At 43.5% G+C, this 21,124-nt stretch overlaps 2 protein-coding genes across 8 annotated transcripts in view; one reads left to right on the top strand and one right to left on the bottom strand.

The window, feature by feature from the left end:
• Positions 1-173: 173 nt before the first annotated feature.
• TMEM71 (transmembrane protein 71) lies at positions 174-18,555 on the bottom strand. Its single transcript, XM_042833926.1, has 12 exons — positions 18,519-18,555; positions 11,297-11,454; positions 9,677-9,767; positions 8,282-8,339; positions 7,352-7,564; positions 5,918-6,087; positions 5,220-5,399; positions 4,612-4,687; positions 4,092-4,141; positions 3,840-3,911; positions 1,373-1,397; positions 174-384 (listed from the first exon to the last, which is right to left on the bottom strand). The coding sequence occupies exons 1-12, from the start codon at positions 18,553-18,555 to the stop codon at positions 174-176; spliced, it is 1,341 nt and encodes a 446-aa protein (XP_042689860.1).
• Positions 18,556-18,665: 110 nt separating this feature from the next.
• The window catches only part of PHF20L1 (PHD finger protein 20 like 1), a 49,281-nt gene continuing 46,822 nt past the window's right edge, over positions 18,666-21,124 (top strand). For all 7 annotated transcript variants that reach the window (XM_042836913.1, XM_042836887.1, XM_042836904.1 and 4 more), the window contains exons 1-2: positions 18,666-18,747; positions 19,877-19,980. In XM_042836913.1, coding sequence (XP_042692847.1) covers positions 19,898-19,980 — 83 coding nt within the window. In that variant the 5' untranslated portion in view covers positions 18,666-18,747; positions 19,877-19,897. The remainder of the gene's footprint in view (positions 18,748-19,876; positions 19,981-21,124) is intronic.

Below are 21,124 nucleotides of genomic sequence, written 5' to 3'. Positions count from 1 at the left end.
AAGGTCTCCACTCAACCTCCTCTTCCCCAGGCTAAATGGCCCCAGTTTCTTTAACTAGCTTCTCATAGGCCATATTCTCCAAGCCCTTCACAAGCCTACTTGGCTTTCTTTAGACCTGTTTCAGCAAGCTCAGTGTCCTTTCTGTATTGAGGTGCCCAAAGCTGAACACAACGCTAAGTCATGTGGATTGTATCAAAACTTCCTGAACCGGTGAATAAAAATTGTATTTTTTCTATCAGCTCCATTGTATCAACGCTTCTGGCATTCATGGATGGGTTGGACAGCAGAGGGGAGGTGGTTGTCATTGGTGCGACCAACCGACTGGATGCCATCGATCCAGCGTTACGAAGACCTGGACGCTTTGACCGCGAATTCTTCTTTGGCCTCCCAAATAAAGAGGTCAGAAAGTAAATACAACCTTAATGCTAATGTGACAAAGTCCGATTTCATAGCAGAAAGTTGTGCAGATTGGATGAAAGGCTGATATCTGGAGACACCTACCCGCCGAGAGGTGTGCTGCCTTCCTGGGGCATGGGTCAGGGACATTTCAAAGAAAATTCCTGGGTTGATTCAGCCTTCAGATTGTTACCCACTTTTAATAATTCAGGCTGGCGGCGAGGGAGTTGATAAGGAAAGCCTGAGGTCTATCAAGAAAGACTTCAGGGGTATGGGGCTAATACTTGAAGGTGCTGGGGTGCAGGTGGTCTTTTCTTCTATGCCCGTGGTGTCAGGGAAAGGTACAGGGAGGATTCAAAATACCCAACTTTTAAATAGATGGCCTAAGAGCTGGTGCAGACGCAAGAATTTCGGCTTTTTTGACCATGGGGCAATTTACACTGCACCTGGCATGATGGCTGCTGATGCATGCAGCCATCGACGGCTATAGACTCTTTAGGAGAGATAGGTGAGGTAGGAGGGGTGGGGGAGTTGCTCTCTATGTCAGAGATTGGATAAACTGTGAGGAGCTCCCTACGAGAAACAGTCAGGAACAGGTTGAGAGCCTGTGGGTTAGGATTAGAGATGGGACTAATATAGGTCAGCTGGTGTTAGGGGTGTACTACAGACCACCTGATCAAGGGGAGGCTGTTGATGAGGCTTTCTTGCTCCAGATGCATGAGATGTCTGGCTCACGGGCTCTTGTCCTGGTGGGGGACTTCAACCATCCGGACATCTGCTGGGAAAACCACACGGCGAGCTGCAAGAGCTCCAGAAGGCTCTTGGAATCCATTGATGATAGCTTTCTGGTTCAGGTATTGGACAGACCGACCAGAGGTGAAGCGTTGCTGGACCTGCTGCTCACCAACGCTGAGGAGATCATCAAAGGCGTCAAGGTTGGAGGCTGCCTGGGCTCCAGCGACCACGCCCTGGTTGAGTTTGTGATCTCAAGCGATGTGGGCCTGGCAAAGAGCAGGATCAGGACACTGAACTTTAGAAGAGCAGACTTCAAGCTACTCAATGGATTGCTGGCCAAGATCCCCTGGCGCGCTGCCCTGAAAGACAAGGATGTTGAGGAGAGCTGGCTGCTCTTCAAGGATGCCCTCCTGGAAGCACAAGAGGTCTCCATTCCTTTGAATAAGAAAGTGGGCAGGCGAGGTAGGAAACCGGCATGGCTCAGCAAGGACCTGCTGAGAGAACTGAGGGCGAAGAAAGGGGTGTACAAGCTCTGGAAACAAGGCTGTGTCACCTGGGAAGAGTACAGGGATGCCGTCCGGACTTGCAGACGTGGGATCAGGGAAGCCAAGGCGCAGGCAGAACTGAACTTGGCAAGGGACGTGAAAAACAATAAGAAAACCTTCTACAGGTACATTGGCCAGAAGAGACAGGCCAAAACGGGCGTACCTACTTTGGTAAATTTAGAAGGAGAACTGGCTTCAACAGATGAAGAGAAAGCTGAGGTTCTTTACCTCGGTCTTCACTGGTGGCCAGGATTCTAGTCTTTTTCACGTCCCTGAGCCCTGCATCCCCAAACCTCTATGTGGGGACCAAGGAGGTAAATCCCTCCCCACTGTAAGGGCAGAGCAAGTCCAACAGTGCCTCCTTAGACTGAATGAATACAAGTCTATGGGGCCGGAGGGCGTGCATCCCAGGGTCCTGAAGGAGCTGGCTGAGGTGGTTGCCAAGCCGCTCTCCATCACATTTGAGAAGTCGTGGCTGTCAGGTGAGGTCCCGGATGACTGGAGGAAGGGTCACGTCACTCCCATATACAAGAAGGGGAGCAGGGAGGACCCGGGGAACTACAGGCCAGTGAGTCTCACCTCCGTGCCTGGGAAGATCATGGAACAGATCCTCCTGGACAGCATGCTCGATCACATAAAGAATGAGCATGTGATCCGAGACAGCCAGCACGGCTTCACCAAAGGAAGGTCATGCCTAACTAATCTTGTGGCCTTCTATGATGGAGTGACGGCATTGGTGGACGAAGGGAAGGCGACCAATGTCATTTACCTGGACCTGAGCAAGGCCTTTGACATGGTCCCCCACCACATCCTCATCTCCAAATTGGAGGGAAGTGGATTTGATGGGTGGACGACCCGATGGATAAGCAATTGGTTGAAAGGCCGCAGACAGAGGGTGGTGGTCAATGGCTCTATGTCCAGGTGGAGGCCGGTAACAAGTGGTGTCCCCCAAGGGTCTGTCTTGGGACCGGTGCTCTTTAACATCTTTATGAATGACATCGATGAGGGAATTGAGTGCACCCTCAGCAAGTTTGCTGACGACACCAAGCTGAGTGATGCGGTTGATACGGTGGAAGGAAGGGATGCCATTCAGAGGGACGTCAACAGGCTGGAAAGCTGGGCTCGGGTGAACCTAATGAGGTTCAACACGGCAAAGTGCAAGGTTGTGCATTTGGGCCGGAAGAACCCCAGGCACCCGTACAGGCTGGGAGGAGTGGTCCTTGAGAGCAGCTCGGCAGAGAAGGACCTGGGGGTCCTGATGGACGAGAGACTGAACATGAGCCAGCAGTGCGCTCTGGCAGCTCGAAAGGCAAATGGGATCCTGGGCTCCATCAGGAGAGGGGTGGTCAGCAGGGACAGGGAGGTGATCGTCCCTCTCTACTCGGCTCTTGTGAGGCCCCATCTGGAGTACTGTGTCCAGGTGTGGAGCCCTCAGTACAAGAAAGACAGAGAGATTTTGGAAAGGGTCCAGAGGAGGGCGACTAAGATGATCAGGGGGCTGGAGCACCTCCCCTATGAGGACAGGCTGAGGGAGTTGGGCTTGTTCAGCCTGGAGAAGAGAAGGCTGCGGGGTGACCTCATTGCAGCCTATCAATACCTGAAGGGAACCTACAGCCAGGAGGGGAGTAAACTCTTCAAAAGGGCTGACAACAGCAGGACTAGGGGAAATGGATCGAAGTTGAAGGAGGGAAGATTTAGGTTGGATGTTAGGGGGAAGTTCTTTACAAGGAGAGTGGTTAGGCCCTGGAACGGGCTGCCCAGGGAGGTTGTGGATGCCCCGTCCTTGGACGTGTTCAAGGCCAGGTTGGACGGGGTCCTGGGCAACCTGATCTGAATGTGTATGTTTGGTGGCCCTGCTAGGCAGGGGGGTTGGAACTACATGATCCTTGAGGTCCCTTCCAACCCGGGTGATTCTGTGATTCTGTGATTCTGTGATTTTCTGTGAACTGTTACAACACTTATTGCACATCATTAAAACTCAGTTTTTCAAAGTAAATAGAAAGTTTCTATGAATACAAATCAGTAACACAAAAAGCCAAATCTGCATCAATAATTTCAGATTATGCCTTCTATCTTTTGCCATGAAAACAACAGAAGGAGGCTCTCCTTTCTCTCAGTATAAAAGTTCTAAATTACATTATTCATCACATTAGTGCTACTTACCAAACTTAGTTGTTTTGAAAGATGTGACAAGACTGAAGAAAGATGACAGAGCAGCATCTTGGGATACAAGAACTGTGAAGTTTAAATGCAAAATCCTGTAATTGATTGAAGGCTACATTCTGTCCCCATATGCCCACATATTGATCTTATCAGGATCAATAAGAGCCATGGATTTTTATATAAGGAAAGGTTTTTGTCCACAGACATCACTCAGCAAAAGATGTATTGAATGTAAAGAAGGTCTGTACTTACAGACTAAAATTATCAACAACAAAATGGCAGAAAATCCTCCCAGAAAATACCTGTGAACATAACAATAAAGTTTAGAGAAAAGCAGGGGATGCATAAACAGATGACTGGGTGAAGGAGGACGCTTTTGCAGATAACCAACTGACCTCTTCTAGGTGAACAGCAGTGTGAAACCTTAAGTTACTTGAGCTATTGAGGAAAACCACCTAGAAATAAGGATATCAACATTGCCAGCCTGAGAGAAACACTCCTATTAGTCACCTGGAAAGATACAGATCTATTCTGATTCTCCTCAGGCTTCCACAACTCTTGTCAAAAACATGCTTGACAAAGTAGGCATCTGCAACATATTTCTTATTTTTGCTCATACTCATACAGCTGAGATATTTGCCTGCATTGACAATTGTGAAAGTATGATAACATAAGATATATCTCTTTGCAAAATTGACTAATTTGTGTTTTGTTCACCAGGTGAAACACAACGAGCATTAATATAAAAAGCAACAAAGTTAAAAAGGATTACCTTGTACATACTGAAATGATTAAACACACCATCAGTGCAGCAATCTGAGCCAGAAAATTTGGCACTGAATTGGATTCTGAAAGAAAAATAAGGAAAACAATTCTCATGAATTTTCAAGAAAGTAAATACATGACAGAAGGTGTTAGTAAAGACTACCCTTAGCCCATGAGGCTAGCAGTTTCTCTCTGTTTTTATGAGCATTCACCTAGACTGGCTTAAAGCAGAAACCTAATTTTCATGCTCTGGGTGTCTCCCAGGAGTCTTTTTCCCCCACAGCCATAGAGACTCTGTGCCCTTCACCGCTTGCAGAAAACAAGCACTTCTGAATAATTGCCTTTTTCATGTTTTGTTCTCATGCCCTTTCCTCCATTTTCCTCTTCTCTCTGCATTTTTCTTTTTCTGTTTATTGCTGAAAATAGGAGAGAAAAAGGAAGTAGGGAGAAATGAACAAGTAAATACCAATCTTAAGATTTCATTATTTTTAAGTAGTCATTTAATTTATTTTTAAATGTACATTTGCATTTTTATGATGTACATCAGCATTTTTAATGGGAATATTTCTGCTTCACTCTAAAAATGAAGTTTATCAGGATAAGAATCTAACATACCTGCTTTGTTCAGTGTATCTTTATTTCCATTTATTATAAATGGAGAGCAGGATGGTGAGGCACACAGTGATCTCCCAGGCTCAATAAACTCCTCATCTTTGGTAAGAGAGGCTCCAATAGATGCTGGAATTTGCCCTTGTGGCACTAAGATGTTATATTCACAAGAAAGGTCTGAGTTGTCTATAAAAAGTGGATATATAAATGAGACTTCACAAAGGATGAGCTTTGAGAATTTGTGGTAATAGATTTTATGAAACAAACAAACAAAACCAAACCAAAACAGCAACAATTGTAGGAAGGTTTTCAAATTGTTAGGGGCAGGAACGGCAAATTCAGTGTATGCAGGAGAGAGTAAGCAGAGCAAAGACAGAACTACATAGAGCATAACACAATGATATTAAAATAACCAGGTGAAAGCAGCCTTAGCCAGATATTAATGACTGCAGGGCAAATGTCACTGGTGATGTCTTTGTGTTCAAACTCAGTCTATAAATGCCCTTTTGCCACAAAAGTCCTTATGGAATCACAATCTCTGAATTTTAATGTCAGGAGCTCAGTTCACCATAATTTGATTGCTCATGTATCCTTTACCTGCACATTTTGGCAGACAATCCAAATAAAAAGTAGAGGAGATATAACTTCCTGCTAAGTACAGATTGTAATGTGGCTAGATTACTTTGTACATGGTCAGAGCTTACCAGTATCAGTCTGACTGGGCTGTAGTTCACTGTATTTGTCAGGCCAAGGATCGTCTACATGGGAGGAATCCATAGTGTTGAGAATGGTGCTGCTGAGCCACTGGCTGGAGGCACTGAAACTGAACAAGCTGGCAAGAGAGCCTCGCATTTTCTTCCTGCGACGGAATATCCTAGAAAGAAAAGGCTCATTGCCGACGGATAGACTTACTTCTTCTTAAGAAGCAGGAGCAGAGCTCAAAAGCTTGTGGAACTGAAATGGAAGAACCAGATTCTCGGTACTGTTCCCAGCTCTGCTGTGGACCTGGCTATACCACCACGGTTCACTGCTGCACACTGCAGTAATGTCAGGGGATGTAATAACAGCACAGTAATGCATCAGGATATTGTCATGCTTCATATTGTGGTACCAAATGATACCTCATTTGACAGACTTTAATACTGCTCTGAGTATTGGGTCTTACGCTCCCCACAATTTTCGCCCTACCATATACTAGAGTGATATAGCCTGGATCCACTGTTCTTGCACTTTTTTGAACAATATCTTATATCCCATCCTAAACCAATGCTTTTTCTGAATCAAGGAGAAAGTTTTCCCCAGCAGAGAATGGCAGGTCCAGACTTTTAACACTTATTTTATTCCTTATCTTGATAACATCCCATTGGCAAAATGAGTTGTAGCTCTCATTTTCAACTCCAATTATAGCAACTGTGTACTATACAGTTTGGGGGTAGTATGACTGCAAATCAAGAGATTTTAATTAAAAATTAAATCAGTTTAGATATTCTTACAAAGAGACAACTCCCCGAACACAGGAAGAATGTGGAACTGTTGGGATGGGACCAGAAGAAAGCCACAAAGATGATCAGAGGGCTGGAGCACCTCTTCTATAAAGAAAGGTTGAGGGAGATGAGCATGTGTAGCTTGGAGAAGAGAAGGCTCTCGGGAGACCTCATTGCAACCTTCCAGTATTTGAAGGGAACTTACAAGCAGGAGGGAGACCTATTTTTCACATGATCTGATAGTGATAGGACAAGGGGAAATGGCTTTGAACTAAAAGAGGGGACATCTAGCTAGATGGTAGGAAGAAATTATTTACTCAGAGAGTGGTGAGGCACTGGAACAGGTTGCCCAAAAAAAGTTCTGTATGCCCCATTGCTGGAGGCATTTCAGTGCCAGGTTGAATGGGGCCTTGGGCAGCCTGGTCTGGTGGGTGGCAACCCTGCACATGGCAGGAGGTTAAAAGCAAGTTATCTATAAGGTCTCTTCCAACCTATGCCATTATATGTTTTTTATGATATACACAAATAAAGAAAAAATAAGAAATTATCTTAAGCCAAGCTAAATGCAGGCAGCCATGAAGGTATCTTCCGATAAGTCCAGAGATATTGAGCCTATCACCAGCATGGAGTAAAATCTGCATGTAGTTTGCTTACCGAACTGAGTTCTCTTTATAGGTAACGCTTGTCTGGGATGGTGACAGTGTTATGTTGCCATCTTCATCAGACAGAAAGCTGTCTTCTGTCAAAATGTAATAACCATTGGAAAGCAGCCGAGGGCTGCGGCGACATGTGAAGAGGGAGCCTCTCGAAGGGCTTGTGGAGCAGCACCTGTGGGCAGTGCCATCATCGAGAAACGTGCAAGCATAACTGAGGAGGAGAGAAGGAAAAACCTCTGATTCAGAGAATGTCTAGACAGTACAAGACCATGATTTCATGATAATAAATGTACATATGTCATTGACTCAGTTAACGGGAGCTGGCAGTGACATGGATTTAAAATATGCAGATAATGCCTAGGAGGTATTCAGCCAACCACAGTGTGTCTGCATCACACTTTCCAGAGCATCAGACTACAGGAGGGTTTCACAACAGGTGCAGCATTTTCATGAATGCACTATGGCAGCTTGGCTTGAGAAGTGCATGGTGCATTTCTGCGGCAGTGCTTTTCACCAAGGAGATCTGCCACACCTACCCCAGCATGGTGTCCTCACAAGTATTCCAGTATTTTGCTCTGGAGCTACTCTTACAATCAAGTAATCACTTCTGATGTCCTCTTTCTTCTCAACAGCTTTGAGTTCAGTGATATTCACAAAAAACTAGGAAGACTGTGGATTGATACAGTGTTTGAAATTGGGTTTCAGTACCAGGTTTCAGAATCCCATACAACATCTCATGAAGGGGTACCATGACTTCAGTAAGGGGGAGGGAACGTGGAAGAGAGATATTCCAAAACCTCATAATTGCAAAGCTAGTGCTTTTAACTCTCCATGGAAGTACTTCATAAACTAGTTTCATCTCTAGAAACTCTATAAAACCTCAACTGAAATAAAAGTGATATTAAACAAGTGTAATTTTCATCAATACCTCTGATAAATATGTTCTGAGAGGCTGTGCTTGTGTTCTCCATCAAGCACTGTTGAACCTACAGAGGCCAAATAAGAAAGAGTCATTATCATATTCACTGACAACTTCCCCAGTTGATAGGTCTTCATTGACAGGCACCTTGTGGAAATCAAAAGACCATGAATAAGCTAAACAAAAACATAGGAAGAGAAAAATAAAAGGATGGAGGAAAGACACACTGACTCTGGCAGGACTGTTTAGCATCACCTCAATCAGGACAGCACAGAATCAGAGCTGGCTATAGTCAAATATCCGTGCAGGTTATTACCTTGGATAATATAATTATATAGTATATAATTATTGGTACAAAAGCAATAGCTACAGTAATTTTAATGGTGTTTGCCCAGAAGTCTGGTTCATGCTGAAAATAGTGCACGTACTTGTTATAGCTACAGAGAGGAATGGAAGGACCACCATTATCATTAAGGTATTTCATTTTGTCATTTTTTCAGACAAAATTTGCTGACTTGCCACAATAGGCATAGGGATAGAGACAGTGACAAAAATTGACACTAACTTTGTGGCAGGAAACTAAGGAAATAAATAGGATTTGTCTGGATTACCACGGCTCAAGTTTGCAAAATGCTGCCAGATGTTCAGCAGCTGTCAGAGTCAATCTTACAAAATATGAGCAATGGCTAAGCAGAGGGATATATCTATATATATTTATAACAGATTTATATCTGTTGCTACATAAAATTATAGATGATACAATCTTTCCTTATCTCTCTGGTATCTTTAGAGCATCATGCTATTAGTAAATGCCTGTCATTCCCCTGTGAGAGAAGATAGATGAATGACAGGATTTTTTTTAATGTTGAAGTACGAGCTGAGGCAAAGAAAATGCAGAAAGGTCAGCATTCCCCCTTTGGTAGTCCCAGTATGCTATTCCCATGCATACTGTTTCTCTAACATTCCAAAAGTACATATTTCACTTTCTAGTGGGAAAAAAAACCAACACGCTCTATATTTTTCTCCAGGCAAAAACAATCTGGAGTGGAGGTACAAGATGTCAAGCAGCATCAGCCAGAATGTCACACAACAAACTGCCCAAAAGATAGGCATTGCGTATTTCCCTGACTGACATGTTGTAGACCTATGTTTCATACACAATTAGCTCCTGAAAGATTTTTTCTTACTGTAGGCATACAGTATCATGCATACAATCATGACTTTCAATTATGCAAAGTATTACACTCAAAAAAAGAGGTTTATATGAACACTAAAGGAGAATGCAGGAAAAACTCAACAGGTGTTTAGGTTAGCAGATCTAACCCCAAGTTTTGTCAGCCACCCACAATCCTCCCACACCAAAGTGTTTTTATCAAAAGCCCAGACAAATGTGCACAAATTTACTTCCTCGTGGTGTTGCTGTAACATGTGACATTCCATACATCTTGAAAAGGACTGGTTCATACACTCGGGAACAATAGGCAGTGTGGATTGCCTGTGAAAGAGTTTAAAAAAAGAGGGAGTTATGATTGATTTTGCAACGCTTTAAAATCAGGAAGTGTCAAGTATTAACATGAATATATAACACAGTATTAGTTACAATACACCACTGAATGTTATAGGTTAGACAAAAGTGATTGGCTCTAGGGCAGATTTGTTTGAAAAGGAGTGGGAAGGAATATCTCTGCATCAATCAAATCTATTTCAGTTCTTTAACAATCTGAGAGTTAAACTTCTTTCTAGCTATTGAAACTTGTGTCGTCACTGTATTGCACTTTACTCCTCTGGTTATGTTACTGCAAAGCAGCAACCACTAACAAAGAGCAACTCTTCAGAATAGTGGCTTACATATGGACAGTGCTGTCATTAAAAAGTATTGAACAAAGTGCCAGAACAAACTACAGTCCATCTGCTGCTAGTACAAGTGCTTCATGAAGTCGTGAGGTACGTCAGGTCTGTCTCCACAGGGCTCTTGTTTATCTGAAGTAATAATTCAGATAAAACAGAGTATGTACATATGTTAAAATGGGAAGTGAGATCTCCACATATATAAATATATGATTGGAGAGATGATGAATTTCTCTCTTTCTAAGAAGTTTCTGAGCTGTTGTAATTTGCTTTTAAGCTATTTTAAGTAACGGTAAGGCCAGGCTTCTATAAACAGGCATGTAACAGGCAGTCCAACGGATTGCTCCTCCAAACTCTCTAACGACAATTCTTGGCGTATGCATTAATGAAGAGGGTTCTTGGAAGTCTTAATTCAGTGCTGGAGAAGACTTATAAACATCATGTTGCAGACAATGCTGCACAGTGTTCTTGTTGCATTTAAGATTCAGTTCCATTTGCCAGCTATTAATAGTGTGAGAAGCAATAGTAACAATAATAAGGAAGCCAAAACAAAGCTTCTGAACCACCACTGTACATTTAATCGGATGTATATGTAAACCACAAAATGAGCATCAATACAGAATTCTAACTATGGCATGAGAGAAGTCCAACCACTCTCAGAAATCTCAATAAAATTGAATTTAAGATGAACATGGCACTGTTTTACGACAAGAATTCAATTCAAAGTTTAACACAGCCTCTCCTTCATATCAGAACACTTGGAAACCTGTGTCATAACAAAAAGTCATTGTGCAAACCGGAACTTTCCCTCCCCAAATTAAGTTAATCCTTAACACAATGACAACCTCAATTGATAGCTAACAGTAACTTGTGCATGTAAAAATCGTAAATGTTTACATTAGTAATAAAATACAGGTCTAACTATTACAATAGTTGAACCTCAGGCAACCAGATTTATTCTATAGTATCTACCAAATAAAAGTGTCTACAAAAATATTTTTATTTATTCACACATATCAGTCATTATTGAAGAGTTTTCATATCTTTTCTCCCTGCAGGTAATAACTATAACAACATCCAGAAAAAATGCAAACCTTCCTGAAGAGCAGAATATCAATAATTCAAAGGTTAATCATTTCTCAACTAAGAGATAAATATATGTAAAATCTTCCAAACCTGGAAAATCCATTTCACAATGAAAAAATGTATGCCAAAAAGTTTCTCATCAACACCAGAGCCTTTGAGACGTGTGTGTAGGGTGCTCTTTCTGCAGCTTCCTGGCGCAGAACTGCACTGAGTTTTTGGAAGGGCAGGGCTGTGAAGTCCCTTGTTTCCTTTTGAAAACAGCCCATGCAATCAGAAGCACAGAGGCAGAATGAGGTCATGCTTCCTGTCAAGAAGCCTCACATCAGAAGCATTCAGTTGAAAGAGTAAACTGAAGATTAAGATTAGCCCAGGGAACGAACGTTCCTGCAGACTGTTGATATAGTAGCACACTGACTATAAATAACGGATAAACATTTGTTTCAAATACAATGCTGAGAAGAAAGACCTTTTTCTTATAAAGAAAAGTGGTGCAGAATTTTGTTTCAGCTTCACTTTTCTACCTTACTCAGAAAACTTTGAAGTGCTATAAGCAAGTCACCCTGTGTATTCGGCGAAACAGCCAGTGAGCTGGTCTGGGAGCCTGACAGGCTTCCATTTAGGAATGCAAGACAGCTACCACAAAATCCACACACAGCAGCAAGATATCTTGCAAAAGATATTAAAGATAACAAGATATTATTCAAAAGAAGTCTTTGTCAAGAGTACACAGTTGTTTATGTTCCGTGGTCAAAACATTATTGCTAATATATATCATGCAGTTACGATCAATTCATTTGAACAGAGAAAATTTCTGAGTCCTGTCAATCAAAATGATTGAGCAGTTCTACAGAACTACTACATATACAAAAATAATTTAAACTAACTAATTGACATCTAAGAATCATACAGCTGTGGGAGCAAAACTTTCTCCAGAAAAACAGGTACAATATGCTACATCTCTCTTGTAGTCTGCTTGCATCACTGACAAAAATAAAACATGAGCCTTTAGTTTGATGACAGTTTTCTCCTTGGAGAAGGAAAAACAATTCCACTGATAACAAATGAATGGAAAATTCTCACCTCACAGAAAAGCAGACAAAATAGGAACTAGACAATATTACAAAAAAATTTCTGCATGATAGCCAATCTAAAATGAGTATTTTAAGGTCTTTTTGTTCAGAACTGTAACCATAAGGCATACTCCTTCTTTGTATAACTTCTTTTAATTTAGTAGGATAATGCCAGTGAGAAAATGTAGTGCAACACTATTTCCATGCATGTTTTCTACAGCCTTCCCTGTTGTTCCTCAAACTTCCTAGCCCAACCTAGGCTCCACCTCAGCCTTGTGAGTTTAAATTATAAGAAACTAATACACTAGCAGTCTTGCTGTGCAGTAGTTTTAGGTCATAAATTGCAAGTTCAACCGACGGAAGGAAATGAGAAATTACAGCAGTGAGCCCCACATGTATTTCTGCTCTTCCCCTAGGCTTTCTATACCAGCAGGTCCAGATGATCTTCACCAGTCGTCACTTACTGTGTGACTCTGCGGTCCCATCCCAATGGCTGCTGCTTTGTTTTTCTCTCTTCTGTCTATCGTCTCTCCAGTTGCTGCTTCACAAACGCACAGGACCTCTGACTCACGGTCTGACTCCAGTTGCTGTACTCACACCCTGCATACCTTCTGTACTCACCACTTGAGAGGTCAGACCTTGAGAACTGTGTTCCATTTTGGACCCTTCTCTACAGGAAAGACATCGAGGCCCTGGAGCATGTCCAGAGAAGGGCAACAAAGCTGTGAAGGGTCTGTAGCACAAGTCTTATGAGGAGCAGCTGAGGGAACTGGGATTGTTTAGATTGATTATAAAAGGTCACAAACTGAGACTTCAGGAATATCTGCATGTGGTCAAAACAGACAGAGCTGTTGGCCAAAAATCTTTAGCTGCATCTTCTATCAAGAACTGCAATAGATGCACTGACTGCTGGTATGAACTGGGATTGAGTGGGAATGGAGTTTGGGGTGGCAGGGGAGGCACTATATGAATGACATGTGCTGACAGCATGTCGACCAGCTGATCATCAAGCTCCCAGAGCACATCTACATCCATTACCTCAGGACATGCAAACAGAAATGGAAGGGACAGTGAGTAAGCCAAGAAGGACACTAGGAGGAGATGGATCACTGTCAGCTCTGCAGAGTACAAAGGGCACATACAAACCCAAGGACAATGTGGTCAACCTAGAAAGAAACCACCAGACATGGTGAAGACTCAGTTGCCTATATTCCATGTCAGCTCAGGTAGAGCTGGGCAGCCCACACGCACAGCGGTACTCGAAAGTTGAGCAGGTGACCTAGATACACATCTTTAGTGTACTAGCTAGGTGTTCTATCTAGACAGATCTGAAATTTTGCTAGGGTGATGCCTTGATTCTTTACAAATCCCCTAATTCAAATCAGTGCTTCTCCAGAAGTGATGCACTGCTTATCAGCGTACCTGAGACCATGGCTGATTTCTGTGACGGTTTTGATGTGATCTTCACGAAACAATAGTGGAAGGTCTAGTATTGCTGTGCAGTGAAGGCTTCTAGATATTACATAATGCTAAAAGATAATATATACTGAAAAGGTATAGTTGAGAAAGTTAATGGTGCCTGAGTCATGGAAAACTACAGATAGTATTGATGCCTTGGTCATTTCCATAGCAAATTATACTGTTGAGTGTGTAAATGAAGACAGATATCAATTGGAAGTAATACTCTAATGATGTTCTTTAAAATGTCTGCCTTGCATGCTGTTTTATGCAGCATCCTTAGGAGCCATCTCTCATTTTGTATGTAAATAACTACTGCAGACTGGCAGTGACTGAATCTCTTTCTGTCTATATGCCAGTATTTAAACAAAATCCAAAATTGTGAAGTTTGTACAGAAAGTCTGCAGGCTTTTCTGGAACTTTTTCTGGAACAGTTTTTCCAGCTGTTCCTATGTCATACTTGTCACATTTCCAGCTGGACTGAAGGTGCTTTCCTGGACTAACTCAACTGCTAGGGAGAGGAAAAGGCACATGCAGCCTTCATATACCATAGACGATCATGATATACTGGAGGCAGAGTGGGTTTACAGAATGGAAGCTATCCAGCACTGTATAATGATCAAGGATTTGAGTGTGACCTAGCAAGAAATTGAGAACTTAGACCAAAACTTCTAGAAAACTGTCAATGGGATGTCAGCCCAGACCTAAAGGACAAATATCAATAAACAAGAAACATCCCATAAACAAATGTTTTGCAAGACCACAAGCAGAGTTGGACACTCAGAGCTAGTCTGTGTTGGCAATCATCCTACAGCCCTACAGACACACCAGGACTACAAAGGAGATAGGAAAATGTAACACTGATGATGCAAAATGATTGGCATTGCCTGCTGGCAGGTGTGACATCTGTTTTCATTTTCAGTGCTGGATGGCAAGAGGTTGAACAGATTTGAGTTTTGGAGTTACACTCTCCTTCACTTGAAGTTGCAAATTCTCTCAGCACATTTGTACTGGTAACTTCATGGCAAAACTTTCCTTGCTAGACTGCAAGTTTTGTAGTGATTTATCCATTAGACTCACCCTTTCTTTAGACTCACCCTTTCTCTTACAGAATTATCCCTCAATATCTCCATGTTTGAGATAAACATTCAGAGCACCCAAACAGCGACTCCAATACAATTGTCATCTTGGCAAAACTTTCCTTTTGTCCCTTTCCCTCATCCACCATGAGATCAGCCCTTAAAAATGGCAGACTATGAAAAACTTACCCATGGGATATGGGATGCTTGTGAGTGAAGTGCTCTGCTTAAGCACCACAAGTTAGAAGTTGAATTTCAGTCTCAAAGGGAAATAAACGAGGAAACCAATGAACAATCAGAGCAGGCATAAGCAATTTTTTCCATTCAGTACAGTTCTTAACAAGGCTCTTCAATAAATTCAGTAAAATGTTTATTGACATGTTCAGACCTCTCCAAAACCAAAACACATCCCAAAACATATGGCTGCAATATGTAAGGCAGAAGTAAGCAACACATTGCACAGCACTGCTTCCAAGACACAAACACAATGAAATCTCAGGAGGTCTAACATTCACTGGGAAACAATATTCATAGCACAGTGAATATTGAGTGTGCCCACAAGAAATATCAAATGCCTGCACTGGAAGACTTTAGTATATGCAGCATGGCCCAGCAAAGCTGCCTTTGTCCAGAGTTGCTGCATCAGGGGGTAACAACCTGGTAACCTATAACTACCTGCCTCTCAGGATCTTTCTTCTTTCTTTGGATTTGGACTCTTTCACTGATGTCAGCATTACCTGTATAAAAGCACACTTTACTACTAACCTGGCTTTAGCAGTCCTCACTCCTTAGCATCCTCATCATACTTCACTTACAATACTGTGACAAGGGAACCTAACTCCTGGTTTATAGCTTCATGTCACCTCTCCAACATGCATTAAAACACAGTGATGTGGCAATACCTGTACAGCAAATGGCCAGCTCACTGGAAGAAGTCATTTCTTGAGTTGTGTGCATCCTGCAAAGAACTAGAGAGAAACTGAGTAAAAAACATTAAAGGTGTCTTTAAAATGTGGAAAAGACCGGGGCTGGTGTAACTGATGCCAAGCAGGGTATCAAAATGGACAAAGGAAGTGGCAGGAAAAGCATATATGATTACAGAGCAGAGCCAGACTACAGCTAAGCTCAGTACACAAACAAATTGACTGGAGCAGAGGTTCTGATGCTTGTTTGCTAGATGGAGACCACACCGTCACTATTTAAATACAAGCCTCAGCGGTCACTTTAAATGCCCTGCTACAATAACAAGTGTAAAAACAAAGATGGAGGTTTAGTCCACGACTGTCACCTTGTGACTATACTATCTGACATTTACAGAAGTTTTTTATAGAGCAATTGGAATACAACTGCTCACAATTAAAATAAATCACAAAATAAGCAAACCGATGGCTGGGTGTCACACCATAACACATTTTTTTCCAATTGTTTGGTCATTTTCCCAAATCTTTTCCAAACCCTTCCAGTTTTTGGATGGCTCTCCTGAGCAGTTGGTTATTTTAATAACAATGTACTGGTGACAAGTACAGAGATTATGTCACCTCCCCACTCCCACTCAGTATTTCTATGTGCATGTGCTTTGCAAAGACTGCAGTAGCCTTTTTAGCATCAACAACATACCATGAGCTCATGCTCAGCTGATAATGAAATCCTCCTTCCCCTCCAAGTCTGTGAGTCACTGACTAGGAAGATAAAATCTCCTATCTAGTTTGGTTTCCAATTAATGGTCTGTATAATATTCACAATGCTGGCAATGTGCTTTGTAAAAAATTCAGCACCAAATTTTGCGAGGGGCAGAAATAATGAGATCTGCTCTTGTGCATCTGCCTGCCTGTGCTGTGTCTGGAGGGGTGGAGGCACAGAGTTTCCGTCAACTAGGTTGCCCTTCCCTGCCCACCTGAGCACTTTAACAAAACAGGCTGGGGTAATATAGTAAAGCCTCTATCCCTCTGCCAAACCTGAAGTTTGGCAGAAGTTTTGTAAGTAAAAGGAGAAAGGAAAAGGCAAAGCAGACAGGAACACAGCCATACATACTATGTTTTCCCAAGAGATTAGATTAAATATCTGAGATGTTCTTCTGCTAAAAATTAGAAAAAGCTCTTGGATACTTTTCCTCTCTCTGGCTGAGCAGGATGGACTCCATGAGTGAGCGTATAAATATATACATTTATATAGGGTTGATCCTTCCAGCAGCTGGGCTCTAGTCAGTGAAAATGGGACTGTGATGTGCTGCTGGGGGATTTCCCTGCTGCCGTTGCCTCTCTGTGCTCCTCTGTGGGTGTGTGGATGAGCTTTTATCAGTTAACTAAATACCCTAGTCCTGGTGCCTCTGAAGCTTGCCACCAGCCTGGCCTCCACCTCCCGCAGTGAGGTGAGGTGATGGTACCACACATCACCCTTAGGCTTTCTCATACCAAAGCCTAACCCAGACAATCTCTGGCATTCAACCCCTGGCTAGACTCAACCACCCACCTGTGTTCAGCCACATCTCCTGTAGCTCTTCTATCTATCCCCCATATTATTCTCCTCAGGCAGAAGCATCTAACAGCATCCTGATGCTGCATGTTCATTGCTGCTGGAGGGGTTTCATCGCCAGCACAACAAACTTCACTGTTCTGTAATATATCTTCTGAGGAAAAGCACATTGAAACTGCACTTCTTACAACAGGAGGAAGCCTCACAGGGATTAAGCAAAGTTCTTCCACGGTTCACAGGCACCTGAGGTTCCAAATCAGTGCAGTTCATGATCAACACTACCCACCTTCTCTACGTACTGCATGATGTGCAGAGGGAACCTGTCCTATGAAAACCCAGTGGAGCACAGATAATGACAGTGCCAAGAGCTGCACTTCTGTACCAACTACTTCTGAAGGAGCTCAAACTCATTTATATCCCAACTTCAAAATCGAGTGGGGCAGACTGAGCCCCACTCAAATATATACATATTTTAATTTGGTTTACTTAATAGCTCTCTGCCATTAAGTCTGCTCAAAAACTGACTGTAACCCAGATTATGCATTCTCCAGAAACACAGCATACAGTGGGAAGCTTGTGTTTCTTCTTTGCGAGGTTGTGGGAACATGACTGCTATGTGAACATCACACCAGTAGGAGTGCGATGATGCTGTTCTTGCCATTGCAACAAAGCTGGAAGCATCCATCCCTGCAAAATCAAGCATTAAACATGGAAGCTGGCTGCCTTGCCTGTGGCAGGGGTTTGGAGCCTCATGATCCTTGAGCTCCCTTCCAACCCCGGCCATTCTGTGATTCTCTGAAAATCCTGAACCCAGAGAAGACTGACTCCAGGCACCAGGATGCACAGGAGGCCATGCAACTGGAAAGCACATTTGCTGGAAAGGACGTGGGCTTCCTGGTGGACTCTTAAGTTGAGCATGAGCCAGCAGCATGCTCTTACTACAAAGCTTAGCAGTATTCTCAGCTGTATTAAGAAAAGGAACGGGAAGGTGGAATCGCTGACTTGTCTCCGTGAGATGGTTCCCAGAGCAGCAGCACAGAACCCAAGCGCCAGGCCTGAGCTCTTATCTCTCAGTCAACGCAAAGCAAGGCGATAAGCCCCACACGAACCACCGCCAACGGCCTCCACAAAGCTCCGAGCCCGCCTCCACCGCAGCTGTCAATCACGGCCGGGCACGCGCGCGGCAGCTTCTCTTTGTGTCTCCCTCCCTTCTCCTGTCTCCGTCCGCGTCACCGGCTCCGCAGTCACGTGCCGGGGGCGGTGGCGGCATGGCGGCGCCCTATCGCGCTTCGCGGAGCCGTCGCAGAGCGGTGACGCGACGGCGGGGCGCGGGGAGGATGGGGCTCTGAGGGCGGCCACCGCGCCGGACACCCCGCGCCGCGCCGAGCGGGAGCAGCGGGTGCCGCGCCGGGGCTGCGGGCCGTCAAGGGCCCCGCCGCCGTCTTGACAGTCGGAGGAGGCGGTAAGGAGCGCGCGGAGCGCGCGGGCAGCGGGGCGGGTGGCCCCAGTCTCCGGCACCCTCCGGGAGGGCCCGGCCTGGCTCGGGGCTCCCGCGGCCCCTCACGGTCTCCGGGCCTGGCCGGGCCGCTCCCGCAGCCTTTCCTGCAGCCTTTCCCGTGCCGGGATCCGGCGGGCCGCGCCTGTACTGGTTCTCCGGCGGGGTCCTGGTCAGTGGGGGCCCACCCGTGCTCGGCGCCCCTTTGTGCCCGCCGTCCTTGGCAAGCGGCGGCGAGCCCCTCGGACCGCTCCCTCTCTGAGGCGGCTGCCTGCGGTCGCGCTGCCGGTTCGGGCACTTGAGCCCGGCTGAGAAACTGGGGTTCTGGTGCTGCTTCGCTGGTGGTCTGGGCGAGGAAGGCTTTGGCCGTGCAGCCTGGCACCCTTCAGTGGGCGTGCGGCGGGAGCCTGCGGCCTCCTCAGCTGCTGTGTGCTCGGCGGCGGTGGAACGGCCGCTCGCGGTCATAAGGGTACTAGGGCAGGAAAATCATTTTCTGACAGTGACTGAATTACTGAAAAAAAATAGGACAGTCTTCAATGGAGCATACTTAGTGGTAAGAATGAGACTCAACACTGCACGGAAAGGCTGAAGATGCCTCCCCCCGCTCCCTTTTTTTTTTTTTTTTTTTCCCTTTGTTTTTGGTAGTTTCATTTAACTTGCCTTTTAGGCTATGTTTGTCTTTTCATTTGTGTTATTTGTAGTGGTTGGTTTTCCAGCTTGTTTTTTATGACTTATTCGAGGTTTACTCTAAGTCTCTCCAATAAGTATGTTCCAAAAACACATCAAGGATCTACAGCATAACATTTCAGACGTGAGCACAAGTTTTGTCTTTCTGAGTTAGGCTTCGGGTTGATGACTGTTGTTTGTTTGTTTGTTTTTCTGAAAGGAAGGCGCAGAGAAATCAAAAACGGGTTTTTTGAATGCCTTGTTCAGATCTTAAGTACACTACCAAAGGCAAAGCATCTAATAGCAATAAAATGAAAATTTGGAGAGAAACTTCGTAATGTTTCCAACTTCTGGTATGTGTTTGCTGTCAGTGGCACCTTTTAGACATCGTTATGTGCTTTAATATGATCTTTCTTTTTTTCCTCCAAAGGTAGTGATAAAGAATATCAAGATGAGTAAAAAGCCTCCAAATCGTCCTGGAATCACATTTGAGATTGGTGCTCGTTTGGAGGCACTGGACTATTTACAAAAATGGTATGGAAGACCCTGTGTAGTGTTTGCCAGCAAAAAAAATTATTCTGTGTGTATTGTATGGTTTGATGCTCAACTGAAAGTATAGTATATCTACTAATTGTCTGCTTTATGTAAGAACTTCATAACTTTATGGATGCTTTTTTAAAAAGACTTTCGAGGTGTAAGTAAATACTCTCTCTTCAGAAATCAAACAGCACTTTTCTGTGGGATCTGTGATTATAGTTGCTTGTGAAACCATAGTAATTGAAAAACTTTTCTAGAGTACATCAGTGTGATGTGCAAGATAACCAGATGTGTTAATGTGGCAGACTTCTGTGACTAAAGACTAATTTTGTTTTAAGTTTGAAAGTATGCGAGTAGGTTTTTCTATTCCACTGTTGTACCTCCTAGGATTGTAAAACTAGTTTAAGAAAGGAAAACATCCTTAATCAGAGTCCATGGAGCAGGTAAGGTATGTTTGCATCAAACATCTGGAGGAGCAAAGTGCTTAAAACTGTGACTACCACCAGGTGTTCTGTAATAGCTGTTAGTATAAAATGGGAACCTGTTGGGCACAAGGATGCTGCTACACTACATATATGTTGTGAAAGGAGTTCTTTGAAAGATAAGTTCTTAGTCAAAATTTAATTAATGCAAGTAGAGTAGTTTCATGGCATATGCTGACCATGATGTTTCAGTTTGGAGAAGGTCTGGTTAGTAGTTGGGGCATCTATCCAGAAGCTTTTTTCTTAGCTGCCAAGCATAACTGGTTAGTACTAGGGAAGTGTAAAGGCCTGTACCTACTGCTCTGATGGGTTTTTGGAGAACGGAGCATCCTAATGTTCATGTAAATATTTGATCCTGCTTACTCCAAATTATGTGATGAGAAGGCTGTTATTTCCATGATTACTCCGTGTCTGTATAAAAAAGCTTAACTTTTTTTTCCTTTAAGGCTTTAAATACAGCCAAACAACTTGTCTTAATAAAGACTCTCTGAAGGAAAAATAGGCTTTAGAAAACAGTTCTTATATGTTGCTGTAGAAACATTTCCAAATTACTCATTTTTTAACTGAATGCCCAGCAGCAACGGTAGCTGAGTGCTTGGTATTTTCAGGCAGAATAGGGTTTATTCTAAATTTTCTAGGAACTGATTCACCATCTGGAC

This window comes from Centrocercus urophasianus, unplaced genomic scaffold (genome assembly GCF_019232065.1).
Source record: "Centrocercus urophasianus isolate 14NV4802_14NV808 unplaced genomic scaffold, USGS_Curo_1.0 seq_11, whole genome shotgun sequence".
Lineage (NCBI taxonomy): Eukaryota > Metazoa > Chordata > Aves > Galliformes > Phasianidae > Centrocercus > Centrocercus urophasianus.
This window is presented reverse-complemented; position numbering and strand designations above follow the sequence as displayed.

Excerpts from the sequence above, each read along its gene's own strand:
- TMEM71 (XM_042833926.1), bottom strand. The coding sequence starts at position 18,555 with ATGCCGCCACCGCCCCCGGCACGTGACTGCGGAGCCG. Across the intron at positions 9,768-11,296 it reads TTGTGAAATGGATTTTCCAG|GCAATCCACACTGCCTATTG; the intron begins GTTTGGAAGATT and ends ACTCTTTCACAG. Across the intron at positions 7,565-8,281 it reads TCAGAACATATTTATCAGAG|TTATGCTTGCACGTTTCTCG; the intron begins GTATTGATGAAA and ends TCTCCTCCTCAG.